Source organism: Myotis daubentonii, chromosome 5 (assembly GCF_963259705.1).
Source record: "Myotis daubentonii chromosome 5, mMyoDau2.1, whole genome shotgun sequence".
NCBI classification, from domain to species: domain Eukaryota; kingdom Metazoa; phylum Chordata; class Mammalia; order Chiroptera; family Vespertilionidae; genus Myotis; species Myotis daubentonii.
The window spans coordinates 57,780,340-57,799,631 of record NC_081844.1 but is presented as its reverse complement, the minus strand read 5'-3'; the positions used below and the strand labels follow the sequence as shown (position 1 = coordinate 57,799,631).

Sequence of the window (19,292 nt, the reverse complement as noted above, 5' to 3'; positions counted from 1 at the left end):
CCGTCACACACACAGCAGGGCCCGTGGTGGGGGGGTTGGGGCGCCGCACCCTGTCACACACAGCAGGGCTGATCAGGGGGTTGGGGCACCGCACCCTGTCACACACAGAGCAGCAGGGCGATCAGGGGGTTGGGGAGCTCCCCCCACCAGGCACAGAGCAGGGCTGATCAGGGGGTTGGGGCGCCTTCCCCTGTCAGGAACAGAGCAGGGCGGATAGGGAGGTTGTGGCCCCGCCCCCTGTCACACACAGAGCCACAGGGCGATCAAGTGGTTTGGGCGCTGCCCCCTGTCACACTGATCCTGGTGCTGGGAGGCCTCTCAGCTCCGCTGATTCCGGTGCTGGGAGGCATATTACCCTTTAACTATATAGGATAGAGGCCTGGTGCATGGGTAGGGGCCGGCTGGTTTGCCCTGAAGGGTGTCCTGGATCAGGGTGGGGGTCCCCACTGGGGTGCCTGGCCAGCCTGGGTGAGGGGATGATTGCTGTTTGCAGCTGGTCACACACCCTTCAGAGTGGTGGTCCCCAATGGGGTGCCTGGCCAGTCTGGGTGAGGGGCTGAGGGCTGTTTTCAGGCCGGCGGGTGACTGAAGCTCCCAACTGCTCCTTTTTTTCTTTTTTTATTCTGGGCCAGCTTTAGCTCTGAGGCCTCTGCTGCTGAAAGCAGGTATCTGGTTTGTTTGGGTTCTATAATCGAAACACTGTATCAACTCCAGCTCTGAGATCCCAGCTGGCTGAAAGCAGGTTTCTGGGGTTTTGTTTAGCTTCTATATTTGTAACAATGTTTCAAACTGCAAGCTCAGAGGCCGGCAAGGCAGGCGGGGAACGTTGGTTTCCACCGTCACTAAAGCAAGCAAGCCTCATGTTAGCTTCTGGCTGCCGGCCGCCATCTTGGCTGGCAGTTAATTTGCAGATCTCGCTGATTAGCCAATGGGAAGGGTAGCGGATGTACGCTAATTACCATGTTTCTCTTTTATTAGATAGGATGACAAGCTGACTTCCCATTAATTATTAATTACATTTAACCTATGAACATAATTTTGTTTGGCTTACTCATGTCAAAACATTTTAAAATTTTTAAAATTTAAAAATCACTGGGGTTTTTAGCTCTTCCAGAAAAAATCAGAGGACGGCCTCTAGGCTGGGCCTACCTTTCCATGAGGCAGAAATGTGCTGGAGCTGCGGTGGCTGCCTTCCCCTCTGGAGGAGATAGGCTTTCTGGTTTTCCACTGCCCCACCTGCCTTAATGAGTTCCTCTTCCAGCTTGCTTTAGTTTATATTGCTACCCACCCTTTATTATTATATTAGTACTTGAATTTGTAATGCAGTTTTATAAAAAAGCTTTCCTTTGTATTTAATTTGAACCTTGATAGAGCCTTTTGTCTTATGTTGCTCAACTACACACACACACACACACACATACACACTCTAAAGCAGCGGTTCTCACCCTGTGGGTCGTGACTCCTTTGGGGTTTGAACGACCCTTTCACAAGGGTCGCCTAAGACCATCGGAAAACACATATATAATTACATATTGTTTTTGTGATTAATCACTATGCTTTAATTATGTTCAATTTGTAACAATGAAATTGGGGGTCACCACAACATGAGGAATTGTATTAAGGGGTCGCAGCATTAGGAAGGTTGAGAACCACTGCTCTAGAGGCCTGGTGCACAAAATTCGTGCACTCGGGGTGTGCGGGGGGTCCCTCAGCCCAGCTTGCACCTTCTCGCAGTTCAGGAGCCCTTGGGGGATGTCTGACTGACAGCTTAGGCCTGCTCTCCGCTGTGGGAGTGCACTGACCACCAGGGGGCAGCTCCTGTGTTGAGCATCTGCCTCCTGGTGGTCCATGTGCGTCATAACGACCAGTAGTTCTGTTGTCGTGCCGAATGTGAAGGGGCGCAGGTCTGCCGAGGGACCCCACCAGTGCACGATCGGAGCTGGGGAGGGACATGGGAGGTTGGCCAGCTGGGGAGGGACCATGGGAGGGCTCCAGGGTGTGTCCGGCCTGTCTTTCCAGTCCCGATCGGCTGGACCCCAGCAGCCAGCTAACCTACTGGTTGAAGCTTCTTCCCCCTGGTGGTCAGTGTACATCATAGCGACTGGTTGACTGTCTGCCCCCTGGTGGTCAGTGCATGTCATAGCGAGTGGTTGAGCATCCTTAGCATATCATTAGCATATTACACTTTGATTGGTTGAATGGCTGACCAGTCGACCGGATACTTAGCATAGTAGGCTTTTATTATATAGGATAATTCATATATATATATATTTACATATATATATATATGTATACATACATACACACACACACGCACACACACACACACACACACACACACACATATATATATATATCCTATATTACAGTGTTAAAGAAATAATTCATATTATTTTAGTACAAAAAGTTATATGAGCACAAAGAAACAATAATACTCTAAAGGGCATTGAGAACAGATGCAGGAATAAATAATTATGTAAGTCTTCTGACTCAAAAACAAAAACACAGCAGCATTTGTATAATACCATAGTCAGTGTGAGTGAATGTATTTCCATTCTCAGTGGAGGGTGTAATGTTGTTTCTTGGCTAAATTCTTTCTTCACAGAGCCTTGATATCACCCTTTTCTTTCATTCCAAACTTGACCCACATGTTAATTTCCATCCCCCACTGTTGCTGAGTGTGCTGGGTGTTTTGATGCTGATTTTAGCATCATTCCTTCTTTTGTCCCATGCTGTGATTCAGAAGAAATCATGAGTAGAAATGTTTTCCACATTCCTGGTCAGAAGTAATCTGCAAAGATAGTGAACCTTTTTTACTTGGTGACCTTGCATTGCAGTAATCCTGTTGTAAATGCAGCTGCATGGCTTCCATTCCTGTTCTCTTTAAACTATGCAGACATGCTCGGAGAATGCTGTAACTCTGGGCAGTTAGAGTCCTAAGTGGCCATGACTAGAACTTGAGTGTCCTGACACCTAATCCTGTGTGCCCTGTACAATATCAGCTTTTCTGGTTTTTATTTTTATTTATTTACTTTAAAAATTGATTTGAGAGAGAGGAAGGAGGAGGGAGGGAAAGAGGGAGAAGGGGGGAGAGAGAGAGAGAGAGAGAGAGAGAGAGAGAGAGAGAGAGAGAGAGAGAGAGAGATTTGTTGTTCTAATTGTTTATGCATTCATTGGTTGTTTCTTGTATGTGTCCTGACTGGGAATCGCACCTGTAACCTTGGCGTACTGGGACAATGCTCTGACCAACTGAGCTACCTGGCCAGGGCTATATCAGCTTTTTTAAATAGTGTAGATTTTGTAGTAATGGCCACATCTTTGTTTTACTTTATTTTTTCTGTTACTACAATAGTTGAGGAAGAGTATAATCATGAAAAGCAGAAGACAGAGTAACCATATATTCACTTAAGAAAAAATGGTTGTACATTAACCTAGGGCATAAAGAAAAAGTGCTCCTATTTCAACAGAAGTTTATTCGTACACATGGGTATAGGATAGGATACGGAACGTTAGGATTGGATCTATGAGTGAGCTAGCGCAAAAAATACTTCGTGATGTTCTTGATAAGAAAACGAAGGTGTTAAACTTTGTGTGTGAAGTTGTGCAGCTAGTTTGTAATAAACTTCAGTTCCTGCACCTGTCTCTTATCCAGCAGTGTATGTTCTTCAGGTGAGCTGGCAGCTCCTGACCTAGGGCCCCACAGGAGCAGTTTGTAGTCCCCATGTAGTGAAAAAAATTATGACCAATGCAAAGGGATAGACTGTATGTGCTTTATTCAGGCTCCTTGCCTAATCCAAGCAAGATCATACCAGAAAGGGCTGGACTGGTTCATTATTTTTGCTTTAGAAAGGGGAAGTTGGAAAACAGGGAAGAGAATGTTCCTTTCCAGGAGGCACTGGAGAGTCAGGGGTAGCTTGCAGTTAATGGAAACATTTTGACAGCATGAGGACATAGCGTGCTCTCATTGGTGCTCAGAAATATTAAAAAATCTGCTTAAGTTGGCAAGCAGTGTGAGGGGAGATAGTTTTTTTCTGCGATTAAAATGTTGGTCACTTGTTTTCTCAAAGAGCTTCTATAGCAAAAGAAAGCAAATGCTAGTTGTAGGCAGTATCTGAGAGATGTTTGTAACATTAACCACAGAGTCTCAGTATTATTTTAGGCCCTTCAGATGGCATTTCTGGTCAGAGGATCTTATTGTTATATCCATACTGGAGATAATTAGGGAGAACTTTCCCCAAGATCCCCCCCCCCAATGTGATTATTATTATTGTTATTAATATAGAGAAAAAACCCAGTTTTAAGTGAATTCCATTTCTGTGCCAAATCGATATCAAGTTTGATTTTTTAAAAATGTTTTATTGATTTCAGAGAGGAAGGGAGAGCGAGGGAGAGAGAGATAGAAACATCAATGATAATAGAGAATCATTGATTGGCTGCTTCCTGCACGCCCCCTACTGAGGATCGAGCCTGCAACCCTGGCATGTGCCCTGACCAGGAATGGAACTGTGACCACCTGGTTCATGGGTTGACACTCAACCACTGAGCCACATTGGCCGAGTGCAAATTAGCTTTTTTAACCTTTATATTCTGATTATATATCCTTCTTTTACATTTTTAAAAAATACGGGATAAGTGACATGGCATTAATTCTAAACACTGATAAGTATGAAGAGTTGGAAAATAACAGGGTTGGAATAAAGCCTGTTCAAGGGAAAAAAAGGTAAGTGGCTCTTCAGTTCTAATGCTGTCTTGTTGATGCATAATCTGTGGCCTGAGTACAGATAGATTTTTCAGATGACTTCACTCTCAGTGGCACTTCTTTTACTTTCAGATTCTTTTTCATATTTTGAACTTCCCAGTGAATTTACCATGTGTATGCATTTTCTTTCCTGTTTAATCATACTTGTCTGTGTTTTTCTGATTTGTAGGAAGAAAAAAAGAAGTTTGACAAAGAGACAGAGAAGAACTATACCCTAATTGATAAACATTTGAATTTATCAGCAAAAAAGAAAGACTCACATTTACAAGAGGTATTATTTTTATTTTTCTATTCATTCATTTCTAAAATTGAATAAACAGTGTATGTCTTTTTAAAAGTTTTATTAAGTTTATTGGGGGTGACAATGATTAATAAGGTTATATAGGTTTCAAGTGTACAATTCTATAATACATCACCTGTATATTACATTGTGTGTTCAGTACCCAGCCAAGCATCCTTCCGTCACCATATATGATTTGTATATCTTTTTTAAAAGGTGTTTTTATTTTAAAAACCTTAAAAAATATATTTTTATATTTTTTATTGATTTTAGAGAGAGAAGGAGGGAGCAGGTGGGAGGCGGGGGAGAGAGAGAGAGAGAGACAGAGGGAGAAAGAGAGAGAAAGACATCCATGTGAGGGAAAGGTAGATCGGCTGCCTCCTGTACGCCCCCTGCTGGGGAATCTATCAATCTTTTGGTGCATGTAACTTAAAAACTTTCCATGTAGGATATTAGAGATGGAAAAAAATGAACATGTACTTCCCTGAATGATGGAAAAAGAGTTTTTGTGGAACAAGACACAGAATAACTAATACATCTTACAGTGATCGATTCAGTGTGGATTCATAGTATCACAATCTTTGGTTCTCAGTATATATTCACAGGAACAGTTTTAAAGAGCATTACTGAAGAACAATTGTTATTTTCAGGAATTGAGTTATTGAATGGCTTTCAAGATTTCTTTTTAAAAAAATATATTTTATTGATTTTTTACAGAGAGGAAGGGAGAGGGATAGAGAGTTAGAAACATCGATGAAAGAGAAACATCAATCGGCTGCCTCCTGCACACTGTCCACTGGGGATGTGCCCGAAACCAAGGTACATGCCCTTGACCGGAATCGAACCTGGGACCCTTGAGTCTGCAGGCTGATGCTCTAGCCACTGAGCCAAACCGGTCAGGGCTCAAGATTTCTTGAAATGAATTAAATTTAACAAGCTCACAGACCATTTTGCTCTTATGTGAAGGCAGCATTAATCTTATTTAATGCTGAAGATTCAGGAGGTTCCATTTCATTAGATAGAGAACATCTGTTTTCCTTTTGTTAATAGACTCATTGTTTTTTGTTTTTTGAGGGAGTTGTACGTAAGGAGAAAGGAATTTATATCTTATCTCTCATTTTCTCTTTCTCTTTTCTAAATTTCCGGCCACTTTTTTCTCTCTCACACACACTTGAATGCAAACTCAGTGGTTTTCAATTTGGAACATATGCTTTCCTTGAAAATAATGCTGTGTGCAGCTGTTAGGCTCTTGACTCATCCTATAAAAGTGTGATTTTTTTTTTCATTTGTTCATTTTTAAACACATAAGGAATCCTGACATAATTTACCACTACAATATACACTTACTGAAGTAGCATAGAAAAGACACTAGCAACATTAACTCTAGTACAAACCTGGGTTATTTTTAAACAGCAGAATGTAGTTGCAAATTGTGTGAGTTCATTTTGACCTTACCCACACGTCACACTTCCTTCTGTCTCTTTAATACCTTTGACTGACATTTGGATGGCATTTGACAGTTTGGAAAAGTGCTTTTATATCACTTAATCCGAACTGCAACACTGTATTAGGCAGGTAGGGCTCCTCTCATTCTCTACTTTGTTCCATATTACATTGAAAACCACACCCCCTACCCTCTGTCGATTTGGAAGTGACAGCTGTTGTTTTCATAGGTTCTCTTTATGCTGCCTCTCTTCTCCCCTTATCTCTGTTTTCCGGTATCCTGAAGGGATTTTCATGCCCCGAGTTAACTTCCATTTCCACTTCACTATCGAATTAGGTATCTCATTCTAAACATTGCTTAGACAAAATCTTTGGAGTCATCCTTGGCCTTCTCCCTTACATCCACACCCAGCCTGCCAGCCTCTGCCTTCTTTAGTTGCAGAATATACTCAGAATTACCCTGGTCCAGCTGCTGGCATTTCTCAGCAGATTTCTGCAGAATCCTCTCAATTGGTCCTCCTGATTCCACCAATGTATTCCTACAGTTTATTTTCTATAGGACAAGCTGAGTGAACCTTCATATGGTTCCTCTTCTCCAAACCCTTCCCACGGCTTCCTCCCACCCCACCTGTGCTCACACCCACATGACTGCCAGGCTCTGGCTGGGCTGGGACAGGTGGATTCTATGCACAGGGCCTTTGCATTTGGTCTCCTTCCTGCCTGGCATGTTTCTAACCCAGATCCACAGGCCTCACTCCTTCAAATACTTTTTCAAATACTCTCCACTCATTAAGAGTTTTCCTACAGTTAATTTGCTGGAGTGGCTCACAGCACTCAGGGAATCATTTACTCCAGTTTGCCAGTTTATCATAAAGGATAATGGAAAGGATGCAGATGAATAGCCAGATCAAGACATACGTAGGCGAGATCTGGAAGGGGGTCCCGAGTGCAGAAGTTTCTGTCCCCATGAAACTGGGGTGTGCCACTCTTCAGCACCTGGGTGCTTTCACCAGCATGGAAGCTCATCAGTTCTTATGTAAGAGTTTTATGGAGCTTAATCTGTAATGTCCCCCTCCCTATCCCCTTTCCTGTCCCAGAGGTGGTGGGCGGGTCTGAAAGTGTCACCCCCCTGATCACTTGGGTCTTTTTATCACTGTCTAGGGCCCCCTCTCAAGCCCTCATTAGCATAATCTCTGGTGTGCTCTCAAGGGGCTGCTAGGTATGGTCAAAGACACTCCCATCACTCAGGAAATTTCATGGGTTTTAGGAGCGTTGTGCTAGGAATCTGAGACACAGACCAAATATAGTTATTATTGCACCACATATAGTGATTGCCTTTTAGACTTGTCAGGCCAAGGAGAGTGCTGCAAGGTATACATGGTGTCCATGGCATTGTTGTAAATGATGGGCTACTGACAATATCAGGGATACTGGTGATTTAATCCTGGGTTAATGTTCTGATTATTCATTAATTTGATTCATTAATTTGATTAATGAATAATCAGACCATTAGAGGGGCATGGATAGCATTTGACTGGCAATGCTAGGGTGATTCCAGTATCATGAACAGCCGGGAGAGAGAATCAGCAAAAACGTAAAAAAACAAACTTGGTAAATCTGACCCTGGTGTAATTTTTTGAAGTACATTTTCCAGTAACAGAAACATGAAGAATTTATTCATAGCTTCTCATATCTTTATTTGGTTAAATACTCAACAAAATTACGTTGTTTTTGCTGGGAGTTGTGCCTGTTAACTGCTGGTGATGGATCTAGCAAACTCTAGTTTAATTAGAGGTATAAAAATATCATGATTCTGATGAGTGTGAGGTAGAAATTCTCATTTGGGCTTAGTTATACTTTTTGTATCTTAATATTATTTTGCTTAAAAATCATTTGACAGGAAAAAATTATATGTTAATTTTTTTCTCAAAATTAAGAAAACATTGTTAGGGTAAAATAGACAAAAATTAAAATTTATGATTTTAACAGATTTTAACACTATTTTCAAGTGTACAATTCAGTGGCATGAAGTTTATTCACATAGGCAACCATCACCATCCATGTTCAGAACTTTTTGATCTTCCCAAATTAACATTCTGTATTCTTTCCGTACTAACTCCCCATTCTCTCCACCCCCAAGCCCCTGGCAAGCTCCATTCTATTTTCTCTATCTTGTTTTAAAAAAATATGTTTTTATTGATTTTTAGAGAGAGAGGAAGGGAGAGGGATAGATAGAAACATCGATGAGAAAGAAACATCATTGATCGGCTGCCTCCTGCACGCCCCCACTGTGGATCAAGCCTGCAACCCGGGCATGTGCCCTGACCGAATGGGGACCTGTTGGTTCCCTGGGTGCTCAACCACTGAGCCACACTGGCTGGGCTCTGTCTCTCTTAATTTGACTGTCTTAGGTACTCATGAGTACATATGTTTTGCATATCTTTTTGGAAAATTGTCTGGATAAATAATTTTAAAATTATAATTAGCCAAATTCGGGACTATATTACACGTTGGCTTGTAAGAATGGTTCCGGAATTCTTTCTCTGCTCTTCCTCCGTGGAACGGCGCTCCTCTTCCAATTCCTTTCTGCTTAGACTGAGTACCCTGGGACCTTCCTTTTTAAGAGCAGTGCCTGACCATCGGGTGCGTGCTCATTCCCTGGGGACGAGGCCCTGTGAGGATTCAGGAGCAGGACTGACTAGGCATGGCCTTCCCAGCCTGATCCATCTGAGAGCCGGCTCTTGATATGGTGGCATGAGTGCGACTTCCTCACCTGCTGCCTTCCCTCGTGGGTGCTGAGGTGACTGGCGTTTCCCCAACCTCTTTCCCTGGCCGGCCTCAGACTTCTGTGTGTGTGGTTCAGCCTTGGGTTTCAGTTGTTTGGGTTTTTCATGAAGACTCTTACTGTTTCATCTTCAGTCCTTTGAGGTCAACGTCAATACATGTAGACCAGGGTCGGAAACTGTTTCTGTAAAGAGTCAGCTAGTAAATATTTTAGACTTTTGTAGACCATGCGGTCCCTGTTGCAACCTGCTCAGTTCGGCTGTTGTAGCAGGGAAGTAGCCGTCAGTGGTATATAAAGGAACAGCCATAACGCTGTTTCAGTATAGCTTCATTTAGAAAAAGCAGGCAGCGGGCCATACATGGCCTGTGGGCTATCGTGTTGCTGACTTGTGATCAAGAGTTTCACTCCTCGCTGCCTCTAATTTGACCAGCCTCAATTCTTTGAACGTAGGCAGACGTCCAAGTGGAGCAAAACCGGCAGCACTTTTACGAACTGTCTCTCGAATATGTATGTAAGCTGCAGGAAATCCAAGAAAGAAAGAAGTTTGAATTCGTGGAACCTGTGAGTATTGTAGCTGGTTGTTCTGCTGGATTTTTGTGGTGTGACACAAATGTTTTTTGTTGTAGCTTTCATTGATGGTTTCTAGAGGCTGTAGTGCACACCTATGAAGTGGGGCACCATAACCTGTAGAGGGTGGACACAGCCGTGAGGTCAAGGAATGAATCACCGACACATCAGTCCGTGGTTCTTAGCCTCATCTGCACAGCAGCATGTGATGGGTATCATTTCTTTTGCTGCGTGGTCTCCAGGACTCTGCCATGAGGTGGAGGTTCACCTTTAATGAACATCCCTGTGAAAGAAATGCTACTGGGATGTGAGTGAGAGGGATAATACTCACTCTACTCAAGTTTGTTTCCAAAGCAAGTACACCTATCCAAACTTGGGTACTTTCAACCATTATTGATAACAGATCATTTCTAATACAAGTCCCAATACTAATGCCAACCTAAGTTAAGAACCAGTGTGTGGAACATTTGAAACTATTTTGTGTTATTCTGAGATTGCTTTATACTTATTTTAGAAACACATGATTTTTGTTTATGCTTAAATAGATACTAGAGGCCTGGTGCACAAAATTCATGCAAGAGTAGGCCTTCCTTCCCCTGGCTGCCGGCACCGGCTTCCCTCTGGCCACTGGCAGGCAACCAGGACTCGGGCTTCCCTTGCAGCCCCAGCTTCATCTGGAAGGTCGTCCAGAAGGATGCCTGGTCTAATTAGCATATTATGCTTTTATTATTATAGATATTCTAATAGCTTCAGTTCTGTATATATTAAAGGTTATGCACATGAATATATTTATTTTCTGAATAAAATGTAAACTGTATTTCATACTGTGGGTTTTAGCAAAAAAATCAAGAAACTAGAATTTGTCAGTATTAATTTTAATGTAGATGTTTTTGTATCTGATTTTTTTTTAAACAGCTTCATTGGTATAACTTCCCATGCCTTACAATTTATCCATTGTGTATATAATTTTGAGAAACAACAACAAAAAAAAATCAAGTAATGATTAACGAAAAATTGGCATTCATGGGAGGTATGCTCCAGTTGGAGTAATAGAATTAACCTAAATCAGAGAAAAATTTTTCTTTCTTAGAACTGTCTTTTCATCTGAGATAACAATGGACGACATTTATTTAGCATTTGCAGTGCTCAGTCATCGTTCAACTCAGTGTTCTAAGTCCTTTCCTGTGTTCATGCAATTTTATTCCACAGAGTGACTCAATGAGGAGATATGTTTATAATCTCACTTAGCAAATAAGCAGATTGAAGTAGAGTCGGTTTCAGTACTTTGGCCAAGGCCTCCTAACGGTGCTGAAGTTGGGAACTGACCCCTCCTGGCCACTGGAGGTCAGAGTCCCAAGTTCCTAACTATTCACTCCGTGACATTCTGAAGAAGATGGATTTCAAGATTTCCTCAACCCTCACCCCAAATCACTTTTGCTCACTTAAGATTTACTCACATGTGGGGCAGAAGCAGCTGCCTTCTAATCGAGAGAGGCAGGTGGAGAGTTGGTAGGAAACCCAGGGCTTAATTACTGCTCCTCTCTGCCCAGTGACTGAAAGTCCTTGTTGACAAAACAGGTGGCACCACCCTGGCTGCCATTTAGCTCTTTGATTCTGTGACTTCACTTTCTGTATAGATTCTGTTGACCTACAATGATACCGTTTCAATGATAAATATAGCAATTTTCTCTACTAAAAAGAACAAATGGATGTAGAATTCTTTTTCTTTTACACATCTACACTAATAAAAGAGAAACATGGTAATTGGCGTACGACCGCTACCCTTCCCATTGGCTAATCAGCGAGATATGCAAATTAACTGACAGCCAAGATGGCGGCCGGCAGCCAGGCAGCTTGAAACTAACATGAGGCTTGCTTGCCTCAGTGACGGAGGAAACCAACGTTCCCCGTGGCTGCAGGCCTCTGAGCTTGAAGTTTAAGAAACTATGCAACAAATACCGCCGGACTTCAGCCAGCAGGATCGCAACATTGTAAGCAAAGGCCAGAAACCTACTTTCAGCAGCGGAGGCCTAAGAGCTGGGGCCAATCCTCAAGCTAAAGCTGGCCCAGAATAAAAAAAAAAAAAAAAAGGAAAAAAGGAGCGGTTGGGAGCTACAGTCACCCCCAGCATGAAAACAGCCCTCAGCCCCTCACCCAGACTGGCCAGGCACCCCAGTGGGGACCCCCACCCTGAAGGGTGTGTGACCAGCTGCAAACAGCCATCAGCCCCTCACCCAGGCTGGCCAGGCACCCCAGTGGGGCCCCCCACCCTGATCCAGGACACCCTTCAGGGCAAACCAGCTGGCCCCACCCGTGCACCAGGCCTCTATCCTATATAGTAAAAGGGTAATATGCCTCCCAGCACTGGGATCAGCAGAGCCGCGAGGCCTCCCGGCACTGGGATCAGCCTGACGGGGCAGCACCCAAACCCCCTGATCGCCCTGCGGCTCTGTGTGTGACAGGGTGCAGTGCCCCAACCCCACCCCTGCCCACGGGCCCTGCTCTGTGTGTGACGGGGTAGAGCCATAACCTCCCCATCAGCCCTGCCCGGAGTTTGACAGTGGTGGCGCCCCAACCCCCTGATTGGCCCTGCTCTGTGGGTGATAGAGGGCAGCACCCCAACCTGCTAATCTGCCCTGCTCTGTGTGTGACAGGGGACAGTGCCCCAACTCCCCTATCGGCCCTACTCTGTGAGTGACAGGGGGGAGCTCCCCAACCCCCTCATGGGCCCTGCTCTGTGGGTGACAGGGGGGAGCTCCCCAACCCCCTGATGGGCCCTGCTCTGTGCATGACAGGGTACGGAGCCCCAACCCCCTGATTGGCCCTGCTCTGTGTGTGACGGGGTGGCGCCGCAACCTCCCCATCGACCCTGCCTTGAGTGTGACAGGGGGCGGTGCCCCAACCCCTCAATCGGCCCTGCTCTGAGCCCGACCAAGGGGCGCGCCTAGAGATTGGGCCTGCCCTCTGCCACCCGGAAGCAGGCCTAAGCCAGCAGGTCGTTATCTCCCGAGGGGTTCCAGACTGCTAGAGGGCACAGGCTGGGCTGAGGGACCCCCCCTCCCCCCCGAGTGCACAAATTTTTGTGCACCGGGCCTCTAGTTGTACTATAAACACTGTCTCATGGCTTTGATATTTAAGGGGTAAAAATCACAAATTTTTTTTTAAAGGGCAAATTAAGATGCATTTGGATTTAATTTAATTCGAGTGATTTCCTTTTAATTATTTTACTTCATTAGAATCACAGTGAGATAAGGGGAAATAACTCGGCTGTTTTTATTCTTTTTTTTCCTCCTGAGTTTTTTGGTGCTAATGTGACTCTTTCTTTTTTGTCTTAGATGCTGTCATTTTTTCAGGGAATGTTTACTTTCTATCATCAGGGCCATGAACTTGCCAAAGACTTCAATCACTACAAAATGGAACTACAGATCAACATTCAGAATGTAAGGAAATGAAAGCTTTCTGGTATTAGAAGATGTTAGAGATGTGTGCTTTTGATCTGTATTTGTTACACGCAAAATCTTAAACCTGAGACCAGCCTGATCTGTTGGTATTGAGAAACTGAGGCTAGATTGCCACCTTCTGGTCAATGAGCGTAACAAACTGCTCTCTTAACTGGGTGAGGCTCAGGGAATTCTGCCACCTGGTGGCTCCTTTTAAAACTTCATGCAATTTATTTTTCTTCCCTTGTTTTCTGAAAAGTCACCCAGTATGTTTTAATTTTTATTTTTTCTAGGTTTATTGAGATGTAATTTCCAGACAACACTGTGTAAGTTTAAGGTGTAGAAGATACTTGGCTTACATATATGGCAAAATGATTACCACGATAAGTTTAGTTAATATGTCACCTCATATAGTTACCAAAGTATTTTTTTTCCTTGTGATGAGAACTTTTAGGATCTCCTCTCCTCCCACCGTTTACATATATCTGAGAGCAGTGTTAACTGTAGTCACCCACACTCTGTGGGGTAGTTCTGAGGATAACCTTTGTTATGCAGCCCTGAGCCCTCTGTGTACAACGCAAAGGGCACTGCACTGTAGAGTTAAGGCATTTCAGTTATAAGGATCTAAGTTGCTCCTCTCTGACCTGTATATGTTAGTTGGATTTTATTCCAAGGCAGACTTCTGGCGCATGAGGAACTTCTTTCCTGGCTTGTAAGCCTCGTCACTAATATTTTGGGTTCACAGTGGCTGTTTGCTTTGTTATTTTCCTGGAAAGCACATGCTTTCAGTAGGTCTTGGGTAAAGAGATTTAGGAGAACTTTATCTGTTAAACAGTACAATGTGTGTGATTTTGATCAGGTGGTTAGATGTTGAGTCTCTCAATACTTTAGTCGATTTTGGAAGTGTCCTCATGGACAAGCCATTCAGGTTCTATTTAGTGTTATTTGAGGCCTTGTTAGCAACGTGGTGAGTGAGCTTTGGGACACACTGCTAGCACATAATCAGAGGCATACATGTTGAAGGGTAGGAGTCTCTGTGATGTTTGCTGCCTGGCTTTCCATTTCTTGAAGTCTTAGAAATTGAGGATGAGTGTTTTTTGTATAGATTTGGTTTCTATTTTTTTATGTATAGTTCCCCACACTTAGGAATGTAGATAATGAAATCTCTTGTGTTTTGTCATTTGTGGCAATGTGTATGTGAAGATTGTTTAAACATTCAGCTGAATTAAATGCCTAAAAGAGTAAGTTCCCTTTCCCCTAGCATTCTTTTATGTAATAGAGTTTTTAAAAATATGAAATGTATCTGTATAGGTTAGTCCTAACTTAAACAATGATCTCTGTAGGCGGTAGAATGTTTAGACTAATGATACTGTGATTTTTCAGAATACTTCTCCAGACAGCAGAACACAGTGTTGTACAAAGAACATTACATCGTTAGCTTAGAAGAATAGATTATAATCCTGATTTGTTTTTTCTCCTTCACTAACTGGCTGTATAATTTGTAGAAATTCACTTTTTCTGTCTGGACCTCATCTGTCAGTGGCAGGGCTGGCCTGGATAAGACCCCTCAAGTGGAACTGGATCCATAATCGTGGGGCCAGGGTAAAATGGGAAGGCAGGGCCCCTTATCAAAATGGGGTGTTTCGGGACAGTAGGACATTTAGCTGAGGGCATGACCTTCCCAGGACAGGGCCCTGTGTGACAGGATACTACTGGTGAAGTGTGGGGTGAGGTGTGGGGACAAATCTGTGTCTTTTGGGGCCTTCAGTGAAACTCTCCTTGCAACGCCTGCTTAGGTGTGGAAGTACTTTTATAGCACACCTATGGGGACAGGGGATATAGTCGCCTTACATATGCCGAAATAGCTTCTGAGAGATTAAGGATTTCAATATGAATGTGCAGTCGTAAAATATTGTAAGACAAGCTGTCATTTCAAATGGTTTGCAAAATGACCCGGTCGATATCCTTAATATATTGAGAACTTTTAGCACACATTTGGTAACAGTATTCATTTCCTGTAGAGAAGTGGCCAAAGAACAATTTACTGAAAAACAAAAAACAAAAAAAACCCCCACCTTTTTCTGTATCGTTTGGAACTTAAGGATTGTCATCGGTAAACGAATGACCCTGCTTCTGTAATCTCTCCCTCCTCCTCCTGCTCCCGCTCCCCCTCCCCCTCTCCATTTTGTCCCAGCTATTTCCGAGGCCACTCCTGCAGCTGTTCCTGGGAGAGGCTCTGCTTTTCATTTCACCTTCAGTTTTGAGAACACCTGATCCAGGTGTCTTCTTGACTCTTCATTTTTGCTATTAGCTAATTCTTTTTCTTCATAATGTTTTTATTGATTTTTAGATAGAGAGGACAGGAGAGGGATAGAGAGATAGAAACATCATACCAGCACCTTGAAACACATCACTCATTTTATCTCATCTGCTATACTTCAGCACTGCTGTGACCTACTCATATCTAGGCCATTCATTTCATTTCTTAATGTCAGCTTTTAGCATATTGAAGGGAAAACTACATATTGCTGAGAAAAAGAAATCCAAGCTGTGTGTTACTTCCTTTGCTGTGTATGTTTATGTATTTAAGGAAATATATGCACATGTTAAAACCAAATCTTAGAGTTAGCTACCTGTGTGATATGACATTATAGATAATGTTGGCCAACTTTTTAGTATTTTACTATAATAAAAATAGCAATACTATTTTATAATCAGGAAAAAGGTAAAAGTTACTTAAAAGGCAAAACAACCTATTTCCCCTAATTCGGTTTCACCTTTTCTATAAAATGCTTAGATTTTTTTTTTGAGAGAGAGATTGAGTATCTATTTTCCATAAGTAATAAATGGAAAGCAAAAAAGAGCAAGATGGCTTTTAGAAAATAGATTATGTATCCCTGGCTGGTGGCTCAGTGGTTAGAGTGTTGGCTTTCACACTGAAGGTTCTCGGGTTTGATTCCTGGTCAAGGGCACATACCTGGGTTGCAGGTTCACCACCCCCCCCCCCCCCCCCACACTCAGGTCGGGGCATGTTCAGGAGGCAACCAATTGATGTGTCTCTCTCACATCGAAGTCTCTCTCTCTCTCTCTCTCTCTCTCTCTCTCTCTCTCTCTCAGTTTCCCCCCTCCCTCCCTTCCACTCTTTCTAAAAACCAGTGGAAAAAAATATCCTTGGGTGAGGATTAATAACAATAAAAAAGAAATAGATTATGCACAAGAAGGTAAAATTCATCAAAATTTAAAGCAGATTTTAAAAAATCAACTTTACATTTCTGTGATCTCTTTCCCCTGGGAAATATGGGATAGGAGAGTAGAATAGAATTCTTGGAGGAAGGCACAACTTGAGAAATTTTAGGATTCTCCTTCCCCCTAGGAGATAGGAAGAATGGTTAAAAAAATGTAAGAATATGCAGAAATGTCTTTGTCACAGTGTTGTGAGAATAGTAGACCATCAAAACAATAAACTGTGTTTTTTACAAAAAGAGATTGGAGTGGTCACGTAAAAATACGAACGTGGTTATTTCTGAGGGGCGGGCTTACCGTCTTTTTACTTTGTTGTTCCTTTTCCTTTTGTCCCTCTCTTGGTTTTATGATGTTGTGGACTCTGCCCAGATCTTGGCAAGGGCCTCGTTGGGGAAATGGCTGACTTTAGGCCTGGGCCAGCACGAGGTGAACCCGGGCTCCTTGGATCAGAAAGGATGGGATTACTCAGAGGGTTAGGGGGCATGTCAAAAGGCACAGGTCAAGTCCAGGACAATTTGAACATAAATAATGAGAGTATTGGGTAAATAGGAGGTAAATTGTGTGTGTATATGTTCACGTCTGTACATACCTATATGTGGTATGCACATGTATATGTGTGTGGGTATATATATATGTGTGTGTGTATACATATATATATATGTATAAAACGTAGAGATGGAAAGAAGTGAAGTTGCAAGAAATTTCAGCAAAGTGACAAAGAAGGCGAATAAAGCCAGGGTGTGGTCAGTGTTAAGAAACCCTGGATTCAGGAGAATGGGAAGTGGCCATTAACACATGAGCCCCACCCGCTTTGCAGCCTTGTAAGTTCTTTTAACACATACACAGATCTTTTATTTTATTTGTTTTTCTTTTATTTATCTTTATTGTTGAATTGTTGAGAGTATTACAGATGTCCCCCCTCCCCTCATCGGTTCTTGCCTCGCCCCAGGCCTTCACCTCCCTATTGCATTTCTCTGCAGACGTGTTTTCCCCTTTACAGCCACTTCTGTCGGACTCCCCATCCCCCTAAAAAATGTGTACCTTTCTTCCATTTTTCTGCTCTTCGGACCCTTGGTCACCCCTTTCATTACAGGGAGGAGAGAGGAGAAATTTCAATAGTAATTCTTCATCTCCGCGCCTCCGCAGCGTCACATCAGCAGTTTTTCGTCTTAATACAGTTACTTTTGAGTGTGGACGAGAGCGAGGTCCAGGCACTCGCTGGTGCTGACTCCTCACAGTCGCCTCGGAAATGCTGTCACCTCCCCTTCCTGTGCTTTGTTCGTGTAGCCGCTTGGCAGAGATACTGGGTTTCAGAAATGAGATTTGTCTCCTCAGCTCTAGGAGACAATATTTGTAGGTGAGGTTCCCCCCCCCCCACACACATTTCTTAGAAGAAATGTCATTTTCAAGTGCAGTTGCCTTGACCTGGAAAAACGATGCTCATATTTAACTTTAAAAGAAGGAAGCTTTTCAGATTCTGACCCTTTGACATGTTGCTGGTATCGTCGTGACAAGGACTCAGGTTGACTGTTGTGAGGGAAAGACTTCTGGGACGGATGCTTTATGACCTGCGTTGCAACAGATTCTAAGATTCAGCAGAATTGTGAGAAGTGGACGCAGGCGTTCTATGTTGAGTAGTAGAATTATTCTTGGTGTTGGCAAGCTGCTCAAGTAAGTCATCTCTGGTTACACTGACGCCTCTATTTGTTATTTTACCACCACCCCGTCCCCTTTTCTTAACAAAGAGGCACATTGGAAAGGCTGGGTATATGAGAAACTTACAGAAAAATGCTATGAATTACTTATAGTTATCCAGAGACTTAGAAATATACATGAAAAAATAACAAAAAACTCGTGGGAGAACTTAAAACATGTCTGTGCTTTTTATCCATTTCAGACTCGGAATCGTTTTGAAGGAACGAGGTCGGAAGTGGAAGAGCTTATGAACAAAATCCGACAGAATCCCAAGGACCACAAGCGAGCCAGCCAGTTCACGGCCGAAGGCTACCTGTATGTGCAGGAGAAAAGTAAGAGGCCGCCAACAGGGAGGGATGACTCCTTAGGAATTATTTTAAAACTTCTCATTGTAATGACTCTGTATCTTTGGAATAATCGTTCCTACCACTTTGCCTCCTCCCATCTAGAAGGTGTATTTGCATTTTTGGGGGGAAACAGATTCCTGCTTCAGGGAGGGTCTGTGAGCACTGGGCTTTCCGGGAACACACTGAATTCTGCACCAGGCTCTGCTAAACTAGCTCCCAAGGGAGTCAGAACTCGGCATAAGGCTGAAAGCGAGGTGGGGTCTTCTCCTTTCACCTAACCCCTATTCCCTCCCTCCCTCCCTCCCTTTTCCCTCTTCCTCCCTCTCTTTCTCTCTCCCTCCCTCTCTCTCCCTACCTCTCTCTCTCCCCATCTCCCCCCACCCCCCGCCATATAGTTGTCCTTCAATATCTTCAGGGGGGTTGATTCCAGGACCCCACAGATACCAAAATCCTCGGATGCTCAAGTCCATATATAAAATGGGGTAAAACATATGCACACCCTCCCATCTCCTCCCTCCCACAACCTTACTTCTTATTGAAGTCATTTTAAAAAAAATGTTTTCATTCATTTCAGAGACAGGAAGGGAGAGGGAGAGACAGATACAATGAAAAGTAACTAGAGCTAGCTATTGGTAACAACACACATTGGTTCTTTAATTCTAATCTCTCTCTGTCTCTTTCTCCCTTCCTCCTCCCCCTTCCACTCTCTCTAAAAATCAATGGAAAAATATGC

At 43.2% G+C, this 19,292-nt stretch overlaps 1 protein-coding gene across 3 annotated transcripts in view; it reads left to right on the top strand.

Annotated features, from left to right (window-relative positions):
- ARHGAP10 (Rho GTPase activating protein 10) overlaps nucleotides 1–19,292 on the top strand; it is a 262,224-nt gene that overhangs the window by 101,705 nt on the left and 141,227 nt on the right. For all 3 annotated transcript variants that reach the window (XM_059697888.1, XM_059697887.1, XM_059697886.1), the window contains 4 exons: nucleotides 4,929–5,030; nucleotides 9,718–9,828; nucleotides 13,170–13,274; nucleotides 18,415–18,544. In XM_059697888.1, coding sequence (XP_059553871.1) covers nucleotides 4,929–5,030; nucleotides 9,718–9,828; nucleotides 13,170–13,274; nucleotides 18,415–18,544 — 448 coding nt within the window. The remainder of the gene's footprint in view (nucleotides 1–4,928; nucleotides 5,031–9,717; nucleotides 9,829–13,169; nucleotides 13,275–18,414; nucleotides 18,545–19,292) is intronic.